Raw genomic sequence first — 12,823 nt, 5'->3', positions numbered from 1 at the left:
GAATATTCACCTTCGGTCAACCTCGGGTTTATTTATATATATATATTTATATTTCTATGGTTATTTTAATGTAGCTATACTAACCTAACTAACCGTCCATAGCGTTTTAAAGTGTTTTACTGTAGCTAACCTAACCGACCACTTTTAATATTTGAATTAATTTTTTCCTGCGCAAAAATAAAACAAATCCCGAGGTTGGTCGAAGGTGAATATTCGGGCGTGTTCGGGCAGGGACAGAACTTGATGTACATCTTAGGCTTCTCGCGAGCCGAGCAGTCCGGAGACACGGCCACTGACGGGCGCTCTGCTGTGTTTCCAGGGAGCAAGTGCATCCTGCAGAAGATCAGCGGCGACTTCCGCGCAGGGGAGCTGACCGCCATCATGGGTCCGTCCGGCGCCGGCAAGTCCACGCTCATGAACATCCTGGCGGGGTTCACGTGAGTAGCACGTCCGACCACCTGCACAGCCATGTCACGGGTCGTTACCACAACGCCGAATGTCAAAATTGACCACAACGCCGACAGCTAGAAAACTGCTGTGTACCACAACGCCGAAATAACAACTGAATGAATTTGTGTGTGTTTCTTAAATGTACCTTAACGCCAAAATACCACAATCAAACCTAACCTTACCTAACCTAACCTAACCTAACTTAACTTAACTTAGCCTATCCTAGCCTAACCTAACCTAACCTAGTCTAACCTAACCTAGTATAACCTAACCTAACCTTTGTGGCAGTCCTGCAATGACATTTTTCGGCGTTAGTGTATTTCGGCGTTGTGGTAATTCGGCGTTGTGGTACACAGCAGTTTTCTAGCTGTCGGCGTTGTGGTCAATTTGGTATTTCTGCGTTGTGGTCCGTCCCCACCATTTCACCACCGCCGCTCAACATACCCGAGCGCTGTCTGGTTACGAGAAGACTTAAAAAAATAATACTCTGAGGGCGGATGAGTAGATGTTTCCGTATTTCGTTCTTTAACTGGATTTAATTAAATGCGAACTTTATTAATTTATAAAAAATTGACGAATATTTGTTTTGTTTTTAGGGAAAAAAAATGTAATTCAGGTGTCATATTTCACTCTATGTGTCATATTTAAATCGACATGAGGGTCAAAAGATCACGATTCAGGCTTAGCGGCTTGAATGGAAAATTTTAAGAAGCTGCTTTTATGACTTTTCAAGCTACCAACATTTGTGTGGATTAAAACAGAAATTTTTCGCTCGAAAAGGGAAGTTTTCCTTCTAAATTGGGAATTTTTTTATGAGTTTTAAGTCCTGTATTTTTTTAAAAAAAATTTGTGGAAAATTTCCTTAAAAATCAATGTGGCGGTCGGTCATTGACTTGCACCACAGCAGCGCAGCCTGAATCCAGCACCAGACGTTCCATATATGTATAATACTTACAATATACATAGTATTAACACAGTGACGTAGCTAAGGTGACTGACGCCGCTGGCCAGAATTGAAAATGGCGCCCCATTTTGGTTTAAAAGAGGGGGGGGGGGGAGGTTCTGTAACGCGAAACCGTCACGGCGGCGCCCCCTCCTGCTCCGGCGCCCCTGGCGGGGGCCATCCCTGCCACCCGCTTTGTACGCCACTGTATTAACATAAGGATAGTTATAGCTTGAGATACGGAAATTTCGCGCATTCAATTAGTTGCAAGCTATAATGCAAACCTTCACACTCTCGCACTGTGTTCATGATTGGACCGCAGTTACTTGGACACGCCCCTCTACAACCGTGAGCAAACGATGCCCAGCTAGGAGAGAAGCAGGCGAATCAGGTAGTGCCAATTAACAAGGCTAAAACAATTCTCGCTAAGATATCAACCAATGGGAAAGCAAAACATGGGTTTAGCACAACTATGACTTTGAATTCTACCCTGATGCTAGATAAATTCACGAAATTTCCGGGTCTCTAGTTATAGCGATAAGCATGTACAAAAAAACAAACTAAGACAGCATCCTTGCTTCAGCGGAGATAAACTTAAGAGTGGTATATACCCCTTTTTAAAACCAGTTATACATGCGTCCACTACTAGCCTATTTTCTCGAGAATTATGATAGCTACAGCTTTCAGATTATTAATCTGACGAGAAAAGTAATGCAGTTTTTCCAATATAGTTTTATATTTTGGAAATCGTGACGCAAAATATATTTAAAAAAATGGTAAAAACAAGAAATTCGTTGACGAATTTCTAGTTATTCGATGAGAAAAATGAAAATTTGAATCTATATTGGAAAAGATTATATTTTTCTGAATAAAATGGTATATTAAAAGTATAAGGTCACAGCATTAAATATCTGTGTATTTGGTTAGGAAAACTGGCTAATTTGGCATTTTTAGTGTCTGCCTTGTGCTGCTCGACGGGAAAGTTGACGCCAAGCTCCGGGAAGACGAGCAGGGTGGGGATGACACTGACACGCCTCAACGTCGCCCGCGGTAGGGGAAGTGCTGATCTGTAACGGTGATAAACCTCCTCCTCCCTTCTTCCTCCTCCCGCTACACAGCAACACCATTTCTCTAAAGGATTCATAGTCCAGGCATTTTATGAGAAAAAGGGGTCGATTTATGGACAAATTGCGAGAAAAGGTTTTACTATATCAAAATTTGCAGACAAATTTGTAGAATAACATATCCAAAATCCACCGAAATCCACTTTATTTTGGTAACGTTTTTCCCGGGATTTGTCCCGGAAAAATGCGGAATAAATTAATAACTGTAAAACGGTGCGTTCTACGAAGAAAGGTATAGACACTAAAATTAAAGAGAGCCAAATTTACCATAACATATCAAAATTTTACAAACATTCATTAATAACTACTGTTTTGTTTTCTGGAATTCGTCACGGAAAAACCTAAAATATTGAAATAAATTGAAAATGGCGCATTTTACAGCATGTTTCAGGACAAAGTTAAAGTAAACAACGATTTTCATAGTATATTGCAAATTCACAAAAATCAACACAAAATAGGTTTTTGGTTTTCCAGAAAATTTCCTGAAAAAAAAAAGGACAAAACGAAAACGTATCGTACGTCAAAGAAATTCGTGACTAAAATTAAAGACTTTTTTGTATTAAATATAATTTCATTTCAACAAAATCTGCTCATATATATAAATATATATTTACATATGTATATAGTTTTTTTTGTGACTCGTCCTGGAAAATCTTTAAAAATTCAATAAAACGAAAACGGAACATCGTATTGAAAAAGTTTCGGTGGGACAAACAGAAGCACACAAGATTTCCTATACCAGATCCTAAATTCACTGAAATCTGGTATATAGATTTTATTTTGTGATCGGCCACGGAAAAAGTATTGAATATGTAGGCAAAATAACAGAAAGCATTGTATCCCATGTAAAATTGTCGGATCCGAACTATATTTAATTTCCATAATATACAAGTATTTTAAAGTCACTTAAATTATATTCCTTTTTCAGTTAGTGATGTGTTAAAACGTTTTTGAAATCTACCAAAAAAAATCAGACTCATTTCAACTGCTTATTGTTTGAAAGAAAAATTTGACACGTCCATTCTCACAAAACATATCATACAATTAAATTTACACAAGATTTCCAGTGACCTGTATCGAGAAGAAATAGAAAAATATACACACATTGGGATGCACTCTGTAACACACAATACTGAATAAATATGCATTAGGTAACATACATAAGTACTTTAATTTAAAATATAGGTTACCTAAACAAACATCAGCGTGATTTTATATTTCTATTAATGTTAAACTGATCCAAAAATTCGGAAAATAACCTGCATATCAGCTCGAAATGTTATTTAATAGAATCATCCTGTTTAAGAGCGTTATATACCCATTTTTAAAACCAGTTATACATGCGTCCACTACTAGCCTATTTTCTCGAGAATTATGATAGCTACAGCTTCCAGATTATTAATCTGACGAGAAAAGTAATGCAGTTTTTCCAATATAGTTTTATATTTTGGAAATCGTGACGCAAAATATATTTAAAAAAATGGTAAAAACAAGCAATTTGTTGATAATTTTCTAGTTATTCGATGAGAAAAATGAAAATTTGAATCTATATTGGAAAAGATTATATTTTTCTGAACAAAATGGTATATTACAAGTATAAGGTCACAGCATTAAATATCATTGTATTTGGTTAGGAAAACAGGCTAATTTGCATGGATATGTAGGAACACCCTACCTAAAAAGCCGTCACAGTAATTGCAGTCCTCGGGGGGTAATTCGCGCCGGTTTTTACAGGTTGATCCATGACAGTTTCCACAAGCCGAAGAACATGGGATGCCGTGTTTCCTACAACTGAAGTTGGATGCACCGCAACCATCTTCGTTGCAAGTGCACCTGATTACCTTCAAAAGGCATTCCATAACTGTTGGCTTGTCTGTCGAAATTGGCAAATTGTCTCCATTCCCATTCTTCTGGATTCATCTTAATTCCCTTCCATTCTTGTATCTGATAGAAAACCCTTAAGAAATGGAAACGAGCTGAAGCACTAGTTGGAGGTAACTGTTCTGGTTGTACACATTTAGAACTAGTAGCTGCATTCTCACTTAACACTTTACAACGCAAAGTGTCGAAAGTGTCACTTCTTGACCCATTGTACAGGCGTACTACAGCTGTTCTGCCGATTTTACAGTGTCTTCTTTTGACACACTGGGAATGCTATCTGAAAATACTTTCGCAAGTTGCCTGAAGGCACTGTCATTCTGGAGAAGATCCAATATTTTCCCCTTTATACCATAGATGTGTGATGTCGTGTCACATCCCATGAATGCATGACAGAAAAGAATATTACTACAAATTTCATCACCGAGCTTCAGCTTTAGCTCCTTAATGTGATATGTTTTCTTCTGCCTTTGTTCACTTTTTAAACACAAACAGTTATGTGATTGTGAGCCAAAATATTAGAGTAAAAGGACAAGTAAATCTGTGTCTGTTCCTATAACTATTGTCAATTGTTCTTTTGCACATTTAAAGCTTCTTGGACAATGTAAATATCTGCATCACCTGGTGCTTCGACAACAGGACATTTTCTTCGCGTACATGTATTGCTAATAACCTTAAAAATTGTCCTTTATTTCGCTCGTTCAAAAAAAAAACATATCTTTACGGAGTGATAGCTGCATTTCTCCTGTGAATTCAACTACAGGTGATGCATTACCTCTTGCTCTTCTAATATGTGCTGTGTCTTTAGTACTGTGAGTTTTCCCATATCCATCAAATACAGTAGTTGCTAATCCATAATTTTTCAAGATGAAACTCACGTACAGCTGAGCGATCTCGTTGTATGTTGCAGTATGGGACCAAGGTAACTGATGAAGTAAATATCCTCCGTCAATGACATATTTAATTTAATTTTATATATTTTATCGTTTGCAGAGTTATAACACATGGATACATAAAATCACTCAGTACAAGGGAATGGGAATTCAATCGTATAAATAGTAACTACATATACCAGGACAATAGTACATAAATTTTAAGCACATTTTGATAAAGGTCAATTATATAATGCAATTTTGTTGCCCTTAATTTAATTCACGATTTATTTTGAAGTACGGTGCACGGTTTCCGTTTTTTTTTCTTTCGATAAATTTTTTCCGGGACATTTCCTGGAAAACAAAAAAAAAACAATTAAATGTTGATCTGTGTTAAATTCTCATATATTATGAAAAACATTGTTTACTTTATCTTTTTCCTAACCCATTATACTGTAAAGTGCACAATTTTCGATTTATTTCATTTTTAATATTTTTTCCGGGACTAATCCCGGAAAACGAAGCAGAATTTATAAGATGATTTTCTTGAACTTTGGATATGTTATGGAAAAGATAATGTTCTTTAATTTTTGTCTCTACAGGTTTTGTCGTCAGATGCACCGTTTTTGAGTTATTATTTTATTTCGCGTTTTTCCGGAACAAAACCCGGAAAAAAGTTACCAAAAGAAAGTGGATTTCGGTGGATTTTGGATATGTTATTCTACGAATTTTTCTGTGAATTTTGATGTAAAAAAAACTTTTCTTGCAATTTGTCCATGTTTTTTTCATATCTTTCCTGGACTATCATGGCGAGTAGCTTGAAAAGAATCTTCACTCGGTAGCAACCTACATTGTACAAGATTTTTAAGTCTGTTGATTCGTTCAATGGTTCGTTAATGCTGTTTGTGAGCTTTCGCATAATATAAAAAAGACGCAATTATCTGTTAGTCGGTACGCATGAAAAAAAAGCAAGACAAACGAATCGGTAAGTTAGGGCGACTTTATTTAAGTGCGAAACGGAAGAAAAGAAGAGCAACAGCTCTGATGGAGTACCAGAAACAAAGGTAAGATATAGCGATACCGATATTAATTTTTCTTTTATTAATGTAAAAGAACACCGGAGAATTCCAAACCCGGCTAAAAACTATTTTAAGAAACATATGTTACAAATTAGTTTGTACAATGCATTAAATTTTTTAGAAAAATCCGAAGAGTTGAAGAATATGGTGCAGCACAGTAACTGATCCCCAAACGGCTAACTTGACGGCTCATTTTTCTTTACCAAGATAAAGCAACGCAGAGAATGAAAATATGGTTCTGAATCCTGATGAGGAGTAAGTAGCCAGTGCTTTATACTACACAAACTGCGAACTGTATTTAACGATAACATTTAGAATTAGCATTTTATTACGTTCGGAGTCTAATGAAAGGCTTAAATTTTTCATATAAATAATTTTCAGTCCAGTAATTAACTTCTATGGATTTGTTTTAGGAAAATAATATATATACGCCTAGTGTTACGGACAGATTAAAGAAAAGTTAGATACTCGTTATTACTTTTGTATGTAAGTCATTGGAAGTTATTATGGCTTGACGACCATACATACGTCATCGATTATCAATTTCAATTAGTAATTTTAAAAAGTGAACTAATAGGGCATTAATCCAGTCCTAGAAAAGTCCATGTGATGTGAAAAATACTAGTGCTATTATAAAACAAGCCGAAAGATAATTAAATAAATCAGTATGGGCGAAGTTATGAGGGTGGGGGAATAATTGCGAGAATGGAAGGCAAGCTATTGATGACTCACTGTGTTCGGTTCCAAAAGACAGTTTCTTCATCCCCCACCTCATTTCCCTTGTTTGAGCGTGTCTCAGTTTACAAATGCGTTCGACTATCAACAAATTATTGTTACTTGTGGTAGCCGCTTGGCTGGAAAAATGCCAGGAATCCTTACTGCTGTATGTTGTAATATTCAACTGCGTCATTGGGTGATTTTCCATGTTTCCTTATAAAAAATATTGAGTGCGAAAAATTTTCCCCTTGTAGGCTTTCTAGTAAAGGACGATATACAATATGGCTCTCCTGCAAACAAAACATTCAGTAAATATATGATGACATAAATTATTATTGTTCCACGTAGGCATTTCTTGTTTTTGAATGTTACTTGTTTCTATGCAAGTTTGTACGTGCATGCATGTGTATGCCCGTATCTCGTGCTGTACTTACATTCTGGAATTAGACTTGTCATATTAGTGTACAATAAAACTCTCTTACATCATATCCCACACTTACTGATTAGTTTGCGAACAGTGGTAGTGTTTATAGGCAGGATTATAGAATTAACTGAATATGTCACTACCTTTAAAGAGAAATTCATCAACATTTTGAGCGGAACACACAACTATAAAATTGTACTCAAATATTAGAGCCAAAATAGGAAATTTCGTTACTTTTGGAATTTTGATACTCGACATGTCACAAATATATTTTGTTTTAATCTTTGCAGGACAGTCACCAAATCGTACGCCAAACTTCAGCCACCAATCCAACTGCTGGAAACGGAAGCCGGTGTTTTTCATTGGTCCACGGAAGTGTCTGACACCATCATCATAGAAAACAACATCGTTGAAAACTTAATAAAATGACGTATGAAATGAGCAGTATTCAACAGGAAAGAGAGGTATTTAGAACAAACATTTATCGCTGATTTAGAATTTTTGTAATAAAACGTTTGAACCTATTTGAAGCCAACAACAACCTGCTAGAACCTAGTAAGAGCCATAATATACTCTCATGACATACTTAATGTTCCATCAGTACAACATGGCAGGCAGTCCGAAGAAATAGTTATCAAACAGCTAGAAGACCAGGAAAAAATTAATATAAGTAAAGCTGGTCTTTTTATTGACCAAGAACACCCATTTCTTGCCGCAACATCCGATGTCCTTGTTGGCGAAGGCCGTCTCGTAGAAATTAAGTGTCCTGCTTCGGCATATGGAATGGACATAAATGAAGCCATGCGAGAAGGCAAAATAAAGTATTTGAAATATTCTGAAGAAAGTCCTACTGTCATTTCATTTAAAAAAGATCATGAATATTTCTATCAAGTCCAGAATCAGCTTCACATAACCAGAAGGGATATTTGCTAGTTAGGCATCTGTACTTCGAGCCAAAAGAAATTAAAAGTACCTATTGGAAATTTTCAGAGACGACACATTCTGGAAAGAAAAAAATGGAGCCAAAACTCGTTTTATTTTACACACTATGCGTTCTTCCGGAATTAGTTGATCCTAGACACACAAGAAATATGGAAATTCGGGATCCACCGCACATAACAGAGGCTATCAGAAGCCATAAGATAAAATGCATGGGAAAACGAAGATAGTCCGAAACAAAACCGAATATTACACCCTGATTACATTAAACGTGAACATTTTTCAAGCTTTTGCAGAACTTTCAAGAAAATGTTGGTCTTGGATAATCATTCAAACTAATTTTTATAGTGACCTGTTTGATTTATCAATCTAAGTCGCCTGCTCACTTAGCTTCATAAACTGTCACCTTTCATACTGGAAATTATTCTTGCTCATTGTTTCCATGAACCTTCATTTTTAGTATGCCAGCACCTACATGTGCATAAGAAAGTATAGGCCGTGTGGTCACGTTCAGTGCCTACCTATAGAATCATTACCGTAATTATTTTGGACATGTAAAAAAATAAAATGTCTTACCTATAATGTAAGTTTTAAAGCTGAGTTAATCTTTCCAGAATGGTTAAATGCTCAAGTGAGCAATGGTGCTTCAAAATTATAGAAGACATTGCTTGTTTAGCTGAATAAATACTGAGGTGGTCGTAACTGTTACTTAGTTTGAAGGAAATAATTCATTTGGCAGCCAATTGAGAAATTTGTAAAATTTGTAAATGAGAAACAAGAGAATTTCCTAAAAAGAGTGTTCGGTATGCATAAACTTCTTGTCTTGTAAGTCCTAACAAAAAGGAGAAACGAAATAAATTTCGTTAAATAATGTATAATAGCGACCATAAAAATATTTTGCTTCAGTGGTAAGCAAAATTAAATTCTGTGTTTTGTTGTTTTAAAAGTGTGTGTGCATTAAATCAAATAGTATAAATGCCTGTCTAGTTAAAAATATAAAGCTTATGTACATTTTTTGTGCGTCACAGGTAAAACCAATTTGTGTGTATTTCTACTAAACTTGTTTAAATAATCTGTTGTCGTTTACTGTATCGGATTTGTAAAATTATTTCTATTTAAGCATTTGTTTCTCTTAAGTACCTCTCTAAAGGCCATCTACATACTTTTAAGATTGTTGGACTTTTCTGCAAACAGTTTTGAAAAAAAATTTGTGATGTAAAAATATTTGTGTTTGAAATGTCTATTATACCGTACAGTTTTTTTTTAATTTGTCTTTCTTGGAAGTAAATCGTGCGCACGTTGGTTTAATTTATAGTGCTCTTTTTAAATTTCTTTGTCTTTTATAACATAATGAACATTGTCTATTGGTGTGAAACAAAATGTATGAATTACATGTGAAATAAATACATGTTTTTTAATGTGTAATTATGTAACGATTTCTTGTATAGTGCCTTTTTCTACCACGTCCAAATAAAATATATGCTACCTGCATGATAACTCATTGCCATGACACAAGTGAAACAATTATAAAGGAGATTTTTCCATCTTATAAAGTCACGAACACTTTTTTTTTTAAATAATACATAAGATGTATGTATTTCGAAACGCTTTTACAACTATCATTGACAGATGCGAGTTATAAAAAATACATAACATCGATTCGGGAAATATATTTAACTTCGGCAAGATTTGTTTGCAGAATAAGGTAAGTTAATGTTTCTTGGAGGATATGTAACGTTTAATATCCACGTGACTTCGAAAATTACGATGTAATGTCACTTTTCCCATTTCATGTAAAAGTTTGTGTTTTTAGCAAAAACAAAGTAATGCATTTTATCTTTTTTTTTACTTATGAACTACTAAACACGCGTAAAAAATATGCTACCATTACGATAAACATACTTTTCGCGTTATTTGACATTTGAGTTGAATGAAACGTGTGTAGCCACTGTTAGCTCGCGCGGCGCTCCGCTCCTACGGGGAAGGCAGGCAGGCAGGTAGCAATGCTGTCGAGACATCCCGACCCGTACCGCGCCGTCATGAGGAGGGAATGACCACGGAGTGAGGGAGGGTAAACCGAGTCTATCCCCTCCACCGACATCATTTCGCCAGGACGCGCTCCTAGTAGGCCACTCCTCCAAGGCTAAACTCCGCCCAGGCTAGAGGTATTTTGTGCTGCTCGCGCCGGATTCTGAGTAGCCGCTTCCCTATATACCACTCTTAACCTTGGTTGGTTGTTTTAGCCTTCGAACAAATAATGTTGCTGAAGTGGGTTGTGTGTGGTTATACGGGAAAAAATTAGTATCAGCAGAATAAAATCCGCAATAGCACAGGAATTGCAAAATTAAATATAGATGTAATTTTTTTTTTCTCCTTCGGAAATTGGACCGTGATGTTTAAAGCCGAGCTCCATCGTGCGAATACAAGAAACCAAATAAAATTATATTCGGCACAATCTAGTCAACGCACTCATTTTCTTAAATAATTATAAAATTAAGTTTTCAAATGACGATGTAGTAGGTCATTCAAAGCTTCTGATTGGCCGAAAAAAAATATCATGGTTTTAGCAATTACACAGAATTAAGCAAAAGTTTAACTCTTCTTAATACTAATACCAGGCTTGTATAAATGTTTATCGTGGCATACGATTTCCCCTAGTCGGATTTAATACATGGCGTTGAACTGTTGTCTGTAATACTTGTGAAAATGTTTAGTTGATTGTGGCCGGGCCTTTAGTGAAATGTTAATATTGTGTCGGGTACTTAAGTGAATATGTTTAGGTAGCCAAATTTTAAAATTATTGAAAAAAACTTATCAGGTTTACACGGGAATCGAATATTTACATCTTGAATCGATCACCATGTTTATGTTCGGGTGTATATTGGAAATGGGTCTTTTATTACATGTTTTAAAGTATCATACCACACGTATATTTACTTACACAAAGATAATGAGTTTATATATTTTATTTATTTGTTGATTCTTCCGCTTCTCAGCGATTCATGTTCAGCCAGCAATTTTAGCTACGAGTGTTGGCGTTAAACCAGGCAATAACGAGGAATCATAGTAGTATAGGATAGTCGGTCCGAGCGTTGGAGTCGCGAGTGTGGATGTGGATGACCGACTCACAGCGGCCATCTTGGATGACCTTGACCCCGGCGACCATTTTGGATCCGCCATTTTGAATTCTTTAACTTTCCACCACCTAACAATCTACTCCCTAGCTATGACCTTTTCGTTACGGTCGCCATGTTGGATTCTAGGAACGTTGCACTTTTAGTTACGGCTGCCATATTGAATATCCATGATTATCCGATTTAAATCGGAAAAAATTTAAAATTTATAAAAAATTTAATTATAAAATTCTAATATAAATGGTTTACACCAATTTGTTTTCCACCATTTTGAATTCTAGAACTTTCTGCCATATAACACCCCACACCTTATTTTATTGAAGTAAATGTTTTAACTTAAAATTCTCAGTTTGCATCTGGTATTATTCACAGAAGCTAACATGGATCCTGGTTCGTTTTCTGTAGCTATATCAAAATGACACTGCTGTTGAAACTGTAGCATGGAGTTTAACTTGAGAAAAAATGCTAAATTATATAAGAGGTAAAGATAATAAGGACTGGTCTACAACACCGAGGAAGTGGAATGAAGCCAAAATATTAGACGACTATAATGATGCCGAAGAATGTAGAAATGCTAAAGCTAAAATTACTATTCCGGAGCTTGCCAATGATTTAAAATTGAAAACTAACGAAGAAAGTAGAATCTTCATGTGAAATCCAAATATATTTACTTCTAGTTTTAGTCGCCTCCATGAATTTTTGAACAATATAGAGAACGAACTGAAGCTGACAATATCGAAGACTGTGATGAGAACCTGAAATTAAACGATCAAATGTCGAGATAAAATAAATTATTCCTATAAAGCTTATGGTGATTAATGTGACGATAATCTCAAAAATATTTACAATAAAAATGGAAGGAAGATAACAGCAGCTGAAGAGATCGATTACACATCATCGGAAGATCCTAACATATTGGTCGATCGTCTGAGACTACTGATGGCTTCGCGTAGGGCAGGAAACTATTCGCACCTCAAAGAAGTAGACAACATAGTAAAAAAAAACTTGGGGAAGCTGGCTACAAACCATAATGACTTGTTTTACTTGAAAATGTTGGAGCACTTCGATAAATTGGAACATTTGAGCACTTGGAGCTGTTGAAGCACTTTGACAATTAGAGCATTTGGAACATTGGAGCATTTGGAGCACTTGGAGACAGTAACAGTTGGAGCCAAATACAGTTTGAGCCAAAACGTTTGGAGCCGAAGACTGTTGGAACCAAAGACTTTTGGAGACAATGACTTTGGTAGCCAAATACTGTTG

The 12,823-nt window shown here is 35.9% G+C and overlaps 1 protein-coding gene across 1 annotated transcript in view; it reads left to right on the top strand.

Annotated features, from left to right (window-relative positions):
• LOC134538431 (ATP-binding cassette sub-family G member 4-like) overlaps window positions 1-12,823 on the top strand; it is a 327,680-nt gene that overhangs the window by 198,113 nt on the left and 116,744 nt on the right. Inside the window, exon 2 of the mRNA XM_063379755.1 lies at window positions 320-437. Coding sequence (XP_063235825.1) covers window positions 320-437 — 118 coding nt within the window. The remainder of the gene's footprint in view (window positions 1-319; window positions 438-12,823) is intronic.

This window comes from Bacillus rossius, chromosome 13 (genome assembly GCF_032445375.1).
Source record: "Bacillus rossius redtenbacheri isolate Brsri chromosome 13, Brsri_v3, whole genome shotgun sequence".
Lineage (NCBI taxonomy): Eukaryota > Metazoa > Arthropoda > Insecta > Phasmatodea > Bacillidae > Bacillus > Bacillus rossius.
Note: the sequence above shows the minus strand (reverse complement) of the source record. Positions and strands in the feature narration are given on the sequence as shown.